This window comes from Salmo trutta, chromosome 1 (assembly GCF_901001165.1).
Source record: "Salmo trutta chromosome 1, fSalTru1.1, whole genome shotgun sequence".
Classification (NCBI taxonomy): Eukaryota; Metazoa; Chordata; class Actinopteri; order Salmoniformes; family Salmonidae; genus Salmo; species Salmo trutta.
The window spans coordinates 51,620,681-51,630,770 of record NC_042957.1 but is presented as its reverse complement, the minus strand read 5'-3'; the positions used below and the strand labels follow the sequence as shown (position 1 = coordinate 51,630,770).

At 46.0% G+C, this 10,090-nt stretch overlaps 1 protein-coding gene across 1 annotated transcript in view; it reads left to right on the top strand.

The window, feature by feature from the left end:
* The first annotated feature begins 5,806 nt into the window (after positions 1 to 5,806).
* Positions 5,807 to 10,090, top strand: part of LOC115194359 (cAMP-specific 3',5'-cyclic phosphodiesterase 4B) — a 30,538-nt gene continuing 26,254 nt past the window's right edge. Inside the window, exons 1-4 of the mRNA XM_029754044.1 lie at positions 5,807 to 6,076; positions 8,792 to 8,995; positions 9,590 to 9,626; positions 9,809 to 9,879. Of these exons, the coding sequence (XP_029609904.1) occupies positions 5,850 to 6,076; positions 8,792 to 8,995; positions 9,590 to 9,626; positions 9,809 to 9,879 (539 nt within the window). The 5' untranslated portion in view covers positions 5,807 to 5,849. The remainder of the gene's footprint in view (positions 6,077 to 8,791; positions 8,996 to 9,589; positions 9,627 to 9,808; positions 9,880 to 10,090) is intronic.

Sequence of the window (10,090 nt, the reverse complement as noted above, 5' to 3'; positions counted from 1 at the left end):
TGGGCAGGGCAGCAGTGTAAATGTTGGCCTTTAAAACACAGCCAGGGCAGGCAGGTCTGTGTCATGGCACCGTGAACTGGCGTGAAACAGAGGGCATGCTGGGGCAGGTAGAAATGGTGAGAGGAGAGGGTGGGTTGTTGTTGGCTTGGCCATCTCATTTGAAATGTGCTTTGAGTTGAGTCGGTGATGGGCGTTCTAGCCGATATGAACACATGCCCCTGCTCTGCTGCAACAGAGAGTGATAGCTGCTCTGTAATAAAAGCCCTATTACCCTGCCTCATCAGTTGCTGATTCAACATTCAGTTCGGGATTCGACCGTAGCAATAAATACAGTTGTGTTTGTACGATGGGGCCTTAAAAGTAGCCCCTCCCTTCCTTTCCCCCTCACTCCCTCCCTCCACTCTCCCCCCTCCACTCTCCCCCCACGCATGTAGCAATCAGGCAGGTGCTAAACGCCTGGGTGAGGCAATGCACGGAGAGAGATTGACATAGCACGTGGAAATTAGCATCTGTGCTTGGCTTGGCAGAAAAGGAAGCGGAGGCAGGAAATCACTCTCGTCCCCCATTCAGGCTGAGGGTAGGCCTGGGGGGGGGGGCAGGAGGGATGGAGTGGTTGAGGAAGGTTAATCATTAACTTGTGGAGAGAGAGGATAAGAAGGAGCGGGATAGAGGGATCGATTTTGGAAAGTGACTTTAATAAATGAAAGCTCCAGCTCCCCTCCATCCGTTCCTCCCTCCCCACCCAGCAAGGGAATGTGAGCTGTATGCTGGCTGCCTGGGCCTGACCAACTGCAGCTCAAGCCTCTCAGAGAGAGAGAGAGAGACAGAGAGAGAGACAGAGAGAGAGAGAGAGAGAGAGAGAGAGAGAGAACTGTGCTGTAGGAAACCGCTGATGTGGCAGCAGCTCTCCATCACACACACACACACACGCACGTACACACTCATAAGCTCCAAGTGTGTTGTTAATATATAATCAATGGGAGGGGGGGTTCATTGGAAGGAGTGAGAATGTAAATCTTTCTTGTCCATTAAGGACGCTCAGGTTTAATTAAACTAATCAGCACATTGACTCGGGCTTCAAAGCCTTTCAAAGCTGCGTTATTAATGGACTATAATCAAATTCTCCCCCTTTGTTATAGAAATGTGTTGCATAGAGAGGAGGGTTAGGAGTATGGCTGCAGAGCAGGGAAAATGCTTTAGATACTCACAGTGTTAGGGAGCAGCATATTCATTATATATTCATTGCAAGAAAAGCCTAGATAGAACATCATCTTGATTTATCAATTCAATAAGACAAGCCGCTTACAGCACCTGCCAGTACAAAGGTCCCTACTCAGCCATAATACCATTGAGCTGAGCATTTTATAGTATTTACTCAAGCGATGAAGGTGGTTAGGTTTCCCATTCCAATGAAAACATATCCAAGAGTCATGCAATTTGAACTGACAGTAACTGCCATCTTGTTGCTGTGTCCATTACTGTGCTTGTGTCTAGTGTGAGACGTGTTGACGCTATGCTACGTCACCTACCAACTGGAAGAAGTAGAAAAACACGGGTGAGCTACATGATAAACTGCTGTTTTAATTAGCCAGCTCCTCCCTCGCTCTCTGTCCTCATTGAGCTGTGAGGGTCGTTATCTTACAAAGGAAGGAGTCGCCCAGCTGGCACACATCCCTTTTCCTGTGAGACCTCTGATCATCATGCCATTGTCCACAGTCCTCCTCTCCAGGGGTTCTGTTATCACATAATGAAAGAGCGAGTAGCTGTCCACAGTCATCCCATCCAAGTTTCATTGTCACATGCACAAGTACAGTGAAATGCTTAACTTGCATGCTCTACCCAACAGTGCAGTAATCCAATATCAAAACAGTGTAACTATAAAACATAAAAAAAACACATGTAGAGTACCAGTCAAAAGTTTGGACACACCTACTCATTCAGGGGTTTTTCATAATTCTATACTATTTTCTACATTGTAGAATGATAGTGAAGACATCAACACTATGAAATAACACGTATGGAATCATGTATTAACCAAAAAAGTGTTAAACAAATCAAAATAGATTTGAGATTTGAGATTCTTCAAAGTAGCCACCCTTTACCTTGATGACAGCTTTGCACACTCTTGGCATTATCTCAACCAGCTTCATGAGGTAGTCACCTGGAATGCATTTCAATTAATAGGTGTGCCTTGTTAAAAGTTAATTTGTGGAATTTTTTTCCTTCTTAATGCGTTTGAGCCAATCAGTTGTGTTGTGACAAGGTAGGGGTGGTATACAGAAGATAGCCCTATTTGGTAAAAGACCAAATCCATATTAACAGCTCAAATAAGCAAAAGAAATGACAGTCCATCATTACTTTAAGACATGAAGGTCAGTTGCAAAAACTATCAAGCTCTATGATGAAACTGGCTCTCATGTGGACCGCCACAGGAAAGGAAGACCCAGAGTTACCTCTGCTGCAGAGGAAAGTTCATTAGAGTTACCAGCCTTAGAAATTGCAGCCAAAATAAATGCTTCACAGAGTTCAAGTAACAGACACATCTCAACATCAACTGTTCAGAGGAGACTGCGTGAATCAGGCCTTCATGGTTAAATTGCTGCAAAGAAACCACTACTAAAGGACACCAATAAGAAGAAGAGACGTGCTTGGGCCAAGAAACCCAAGCAATGGACATTAGACCGGTGGACATCTGTCTGATGAGTCCATATTTGAGATTTTTGGTTCCAACCGCAATGTCTTTGTGAGACGAGTAGATGAGTGGATGATCTCCACATATGTGGTTCCCACCGTGAAACATGGAGGAGGAGTGATGGTGTGGGGGTGCTTTGCTGGTGAAACTGTTGGTGATTCCTTTAGAATTCAAGGCACATTTAACCAGCATGGCTACCTCAGCATTCTGCAGCAATACACCATCCCATCTGGTTTGCGCTTAGTGGGCCTATCATTTGTTTTTCAGCAGGACAATGACCCAAAACACACCTCCAGGCTGTGTAAGGGCTATTTGACCAAGAAGGAGAGTGATGGAGGGCTGCATCAGATGACCTGGCCTCCACAATCACCCGACCTCAACACAATTGAGATGGTTTGGGATGAGTTTGACTGCAGAGTGAAGGAAAAGCAGCCAACAAGTGCTCAGCATATGTGGGAACTCCTTCAAGACTGTTGGAAAAGCATTCCTCATGAAGCTGGTTGAGAGAATGCCAAGAGTGTGCAAAGCTGTCATCAAGGCAAAGGGTGGCTACTTTAAAGAATCTATAATATATATATAATATTTGTTTAACACTTTTTTGGTTACTACATGATTCCATATGTGTTATTTCATAGTTTTGATGTCTTCACTATTATTCTACAATGTAGAAAAAAAATGTAATAAAGAAAAATCCTTGAATGAGTAGGTGTGTCCAGTCTTTTGACGGGTACTGTATATGATAAAGAAAACATGATAAATAACAAATAAGATAGGAAGCTATGTACAGGGACAGTGCCAATACCAAATTGACAATGTGCAGGGATACTGGAGTGTTTGCGGTAGAAAATCACACTGTGTTAGGGTGTGTGTGTGTGTGTGTGTGTGTGTGTGTGTGTGTGTGTGTGTGTGTGTGTGTGTGTGTGTGTGTGTGTGTGTGTGTGTGTGTGTGTGTGTGTGTGTGTGTGTGTGTGTGTGTGTGTGTGTGTGTGTGTGTGTGTGTGCACATGCATGCATGTGCATGTGTACTGTGTTTGTGTGTTTGTTCACACAAATTCACACTGTGAAATGTTGTGTCCAGCTTTATTACTTAATAACTGATCATTTGATTATTTACTTTTTACAAGCATCGACCCCCTGCAGCTTTTAATTGCATTCATCATAATGAGTAGGAATCCTTCAGCAGTCAGAGATGTCAGATCAGAGCAATATTCCCATAGCCCATGTTTCATAAAGGACTGTTCATGCGTGACTTAAGAGGGCTCTGCACAGACGGGTCCCTGGTGCCCCACAAACAAATGGGATCTGAGCTCCCCTCTACCATCCTGCTGGTGCCTTCTTGTTTTTCCTTCATTATTCTGGGGTGAGTCACTGGAAGAGAGACAAATGACAGAGAGAGAGGCAGAAAGGGAAAGGAAGGGTATTGAGAGACAGCAGACAGTGACAGTGTGGGAGGAGAGAGAGAGAGAGAGCAGGGGGAAATGGGTGGTTGACAAGGCATCTCATCTCTATAGTGTTCTGCTCTGTGGATAGTCTTTGTGCTGCTATCTGCCTTGTCTAGTCAGCCTAGTGGTATGTAGAATTCATGCACTGGGATTTACCTCTGCTGCTACTGCAAAAACAAAGAAATGGATGACACAAGATTCACATTAGCATGAAAAAACAGACAGATACACACAAACTCACTGTTGTATACATGCACATACACAAGCGTTCATACATACATGCAGATAAACTCTTCTCTTGTCTCTCTTCTTTTTGTCAGAAACAACACACACACACACACACACACACACTCTGATGTGTATGCAGATACAGTACATTTTAAACTTCACAAAAAGATTTTCTCGGAGTAGGGGTCTGTTTGTGTAGTAGCTCTGTACTTGGTCAGTAGGCCTATATCTTTCTGTGTACTGCAAAGGTCAAAAAGCTTGGCTGTTGGCTTGGCTGTTGATGTTAAAAAAGAATGTTTTGGAAACAAATCATGCATGCTCTTGTAAACAGTTCCACAGGGCATGAGTCACTCCTCCTTCTCTTCTCCTCTGCCCTTCCCTCCTTTTTCTCTTTGACTCCTTTCTCCATCCACTTTGTCTCTCTCTCTCGCTCTCTCTCTCTCTCTCTCTCTCTCTCTCTCTCTCTCTCTCTCTCTCTCTCTCTCACTCGCTACTGCCAGTGGTCTGTTGCTGCTAGAGAAATGGTGAGCAGTGAGATAAGGAGAGAGAAAGAGAGCACACGCTTGAAGCAGGGGAGGTGGAAGAAAGTAAAGGAGAAAAGAACAGGCAGAGGAAGCGAAGAAAGGGAGAGAGAAAGATTAGGAAACGGAGCAGCGGACCGACCGGCGTCGGTATGTCCTCCAGGTGGTGTGGGTGTGAGTGAGACATCGGGCAGACACCCGGGCAGAGTGGCAGCCACAGTGTCCCTGAGGGGCCTGGTCGGCGAGGACAAGGACAGCGAGGCAGGAGGAGGACACACAGGGAAAGTATATGGACTCAGACAGAGCAATAGAGAGTGAGAGCTGAGCTAGTGAAATATCAGAAGCCCTCTCCTGAGAGTGGCCCTGTTCAGATAGCTGATAGCTGAGAGAGAGGCTGTGGGTTACAGCTGCACCGCCGCCCTTCAGTGACAGAATAAACAAAAACAAACCTACACAGGAAGAACAAGCTGCTGAGAAACAGGGAACAAAGTGGTGTGGAGGTGAACACAAGATGTGAGCAAACGCAGCAGTACTCCAGGGCTTCAGGATCAAAGCTCGAAGACTTCAACTGAACGTGGACTCTGAGGATTGGGACCAGGAATAAAACCATAGGATTAGGGTCTATTATGAAGGGCTTTCTGACTGGCAGGATTTTGTGCTGGTGTGTGCAGGAGAACTCTCTTTGTCTGGGACGTGAGCTGTGCTACTGAACCGTGGAACAAGGCGGGGGGTGGGGAGCGTAGGAGGGAGAGCGACTGACAGACCGATTGGGAGGTTGAAGTGTTGGCAGTAGCAGACAAAGTTTGATAGACAGAGTATTTTCTGGTGGGAGGGAGGGAGGGAGGGAGAGAAGAAGAGGGAGGGAGAGAGAGAGAGAGAGAGAGAGAGAGAGAGAGAGAAGAAGAGGGAGAGAGGGATGGTGGTTTCTTCCGTCAGTCCTCTCCGTCGTGCCCAGAGCTTCCAGAGATGAGTCAGAGGAAACTGACACGACAGATGAATCTGTGGGAGACCCCCGAGGGGTTGACCACGCCCAGCCTGACCCCCACCTCTCCCTACGTCACCTCCGCTAACTCACCTGTGTCCCCTGATCAAGACCACACTCGAGGACACGGGAATTCTGTGTTTTTCCGCCGTATGAAGCTCAACCGCAGTATAGAGCGCAGACGGTCGTCTCAGTCCCACCTTCCTCTCAGGTATTCATGGTGTTCAAGTAGCCATGACCATTATCAGGCCCTGTGATGTGTGTGTGTGTGTGTGTGTGTGTGTGTGTGTGTGTGTGTGTGTGTGTGTGTGTGTGTGTGTGTGTGTGTTTGTTTGTGTGCGCTTGCACGTGTGTGTGGCTTCACAGTATCTCCCTCCATGATGTGCTTTTCATTTTTGATGAAGCTGCAGAAACATTCATGGTTCCATAAAGAGAAACCCCCCTCTAAACCTAAGAAGTATGTTTCTGTGTACACTTTGGCTAAACTCTCACTAAGCTTCTGTTTGTCTGGATCTCTTTGAGATTATTCCTAATCTTGTGTTTGGGGTCATGTGGTTGTCTGTAACGCTAGATTGGTATGGTGCTCTTGTGTATATATGCAGATCAGCTGTCCTGGGCTGAACTCTTGTTAATACATGTCTGTCTCTCCTTCAACACGGAATGTATTTTATTTTTTGGTGGGGTGGATCAGCTTTAATATTGCAGATAAATTGTAGCTTCCATCAAAGTAATTGTCTGCATCATTTCCAATCCCCCACATACACTGCTCAAAAAAATAAAGGGAACACTTAAACAACACAATGTAACTCCAAGTCAATCACACTTCTGTGAAATCAAACTGTCCACTTAGGAAGCAACACTGATTGACAATAAATTTCACATGCTGTTGTGCAAATGGAATAGACAACAGGTGGAAATTATAGGCAATAAGTAAGACACCCCCAATAAAGGAGTGGCTCTGCAGGTGGTGACCACAGACCACTTCTCAGTTCCTATGCTTCCTGGCTGATGTTTTGGTCACTTTTGAATGCTGGCGGTGCTTTCACTCTAGTGGTAGCATGAGACGGAGTCTACAACCCACACAAGTGGCTCAGGTAGTGCAGCTCATCCAGGATGGCACATCAATGCGAGCTGTGGCAAGAAGGTTTGCTGTGTCTGTCAGCGTAGTGTCCAGAGCATGGATGCGTTACCAGGAGACAGGCCAGTACATCAGGAGATGTGGAGGAGGCCGTAGGAGGGCAACAACCCAGCAGCAGGACCGCTACCTCCGCCTCTGTGTAAGGAGGAGCAGGAGGAGCACTGCCAGAGCCCTGCAAAATGACCTCCAGCAGGCCACAAATGTGCATGTGTCTGCTCAAACGGTCAGAAACAGACTCCATGAGGGTGGTATGAGGGCCGACGTCCACAGGTGGGGGTTGTGCTTACAGCTCAACACCGTGCAGGACGTTTGGCATTTGCCAGAGAACACCAAGATTGGCAAATTCGCCACTGGCGCCCTGTGCTCTTCACAGATGAAAGCAGGTTCACACTGAGCACATGTGACAGACGTGACAGAGTCTGGAGACGCCGTGGAGAACATTCTGCTGCCTGCAACATCCTCCAGCATGACCGGTTTGGCGGTGGGTCAGTCATGGTGTGGGGTGGCATTTCTTTGGGGGGGGCCGCACAGCCCTCCATGTGCTCGCCAGAGGTAGCCTGACTGCCATTAGGTACCGAGATGAGATCCTCAGACCCCTTGTGAGACCATATGCTGGTGCGGTTGGCCCTGGGTTCCTCCTAATGCAAGATAATGCCGGACCTCATGTGGCTGGAGTGTGTCAGCAGTTCTTGCAAGAGGAAGGCATTGATGCTATGGACTGGCCCGCCCGTTCCCCAGACCTGAATCCAATTGAGCACATCTGGGACATCATGTCTCGCTCCATCCACCAACGCCACGTTGCACCACAGACTGTCCAGGAGTTGGCGGATGCTTTAGTCCAGGTCTGGGAGGAGATCCCTCAGGAGACCATCCGCCACCTCATCAGGAGCATGCCCAGGCGTTGTAGGGAGGTCATACAGGCACGTAGAGGCCACACACACTACTGAGCCTCATTTTGACTTGTTTTAAGGACATTACATCAAAGTTGGATCAGCCTGTAGTGTGGTTTTCCACTTTAATTTTGAGTGTGACTCCAAATCCAGACCTCCATGGGTTGATAAATTGGATTTCCATTGATTATTTTTGTGTGATTTTGTTGTCAGCACATTCAACTATGTAAAGAAAAAAGTATTTAATTAGATGATTTCTTTCATTCAGATTTAGGATGTGTTGTTTAAATGTTCCCTGTATTTTTTTGAGCAGTGTATATTGTTTTAAATATCTAAATATCAATTAATTCCTGGGAAACAATAAGTACCTTGGTGAGATTGTTTTAAGTAAAAATGGTGAAAAAGATACAAAAATAGCTACTTAACAAAGAGCAATTTCTCAAGCAAGAATTTTGCTAGGACTGTCTGTCTGGGAGTGGTCTGAGTGGGGAGGGGAATACTAGGTGTTATTGGCAAAGAGGTTTGGAACTCTCTTTCTTATTGGTCTGTTACCTAATTTGCCGTCTGGTGATGTCACCAGGCAGGTCAAAACTTCTTCCCACCTATGGTTGCAAAATTCCAGGAACATTCAATACATTCAGTGATTTTCCCAAAATCGAGGTTGGAGGTTTCCCGGAATCAGGAGAGAATCAGCAGGAAATCCAGACTCCTCACACAGGCAGTTTCAGGCTGTCTTTTGAAACAACTCTTACACTAAAATGGCATTATCATCATTTCTAACAAATTCACAGATTTATTCCAACCTCTTAGTGTGTAAATATGTATAAAACACAGGAAAATACCTTTAATGAAGCATTGATCTAGACAACTTTCCTGTCTCTCTCACTTTGTCTTTCAGTTTTGACTCAGAGAATGGTCCGTCAGCCGGCCGCAGCCCCATGGATTCGCAGGCGAGTCCTGTGCTGGGGCTGCACCCCTCCTTTACCACAGAGGGGTGCAGGAGTCGCGGGGAGCGCAGGGAGTCCTTCCTGTACCGATCAGACTCTGACTATGACATGTCCCCCAAGACCATGTCACGCAACTCCTCCATCAACAGTGAGGGGTGAGTATCAAACCTGGGCGGGGTTTGAACTTATAAGACTATTCCATTGGTTCCATTGCACCAGGCAAACTCAATCAAGCCCAGCTAAAGTACTGTGCTAATTGAACCCTGGTTTGGTGAATAGGTACCCCCTTACAATCTCCACTTCCTGTGTTCATCACATGCCATCAAAACCACCTTGGCTAATCCACATGGTTAAAACCACTCTGAGTGAAAGTAGCCTCACTGACACTCCAGATTGCTGCAACACTATACATTACTCACTATACAATCACAATCAGCCGACTTGGCATTTATGATTATTATGATTATGGCAGTATTATGCTAATGGTCATACTAAAATCTTTTTCGCTTCACAGCGGTGTAATTTGTCTTGGTCTGCTTCCATTTCAGAAAGATGCTTTTTGGTCAGAACCAAAAATATTTTGTTTAGATTCAGATGGGCTATGGAAACCATTGATTCACATATATATATCCGGTATCTGCTAATGTAAACTGTCATAGAGGTTACACTTCAGCGATAACTCTCAATCTGTCCTGCTGACTTTACTGTCATCTCCTTCCTTTGTTCATTTTCTATCTCCCTTTCTACAGGCATGCAGAAGATCTCATAGTCACCCCTTTTGCTCAGGTAAGCACCAGCTCAGCAGTTTGTTGATGAAGTAGCGTACACTTCACCCTTCCTGCCTAAAGACAGAACATGCAGTAAAGAACTTGAAAGGGGCTAAACTGAATATGTAGTGAATTTGTCTCGCTCCGCTCTCTACCCCTCTCTCCGCCGCCCCCACCACCCACCGTCCGTCCGTCCCCCAGGTGTTGGCCAGTCTACGAACTGTAAGAAGCAACTTCACCATCCTCGCCAATGTCACGACACCCACTAACAAGTCAGTAGCATTCCGTCAGCCACGTTACCCTTTCAACCCCTCTTAATGTGGTCACATCTCTCTCTTCTCTATCGAAGCATGAATGATATCTTCCCACCGTGTCTATATTGTAACTGTGCAGTCCTTATTCTCACTGGAATATGAAGAGTTTATTTCCAAAACACTATATCAACCAATTTTTCACATTTGTGTTTTTTTCTCATCAGGAATG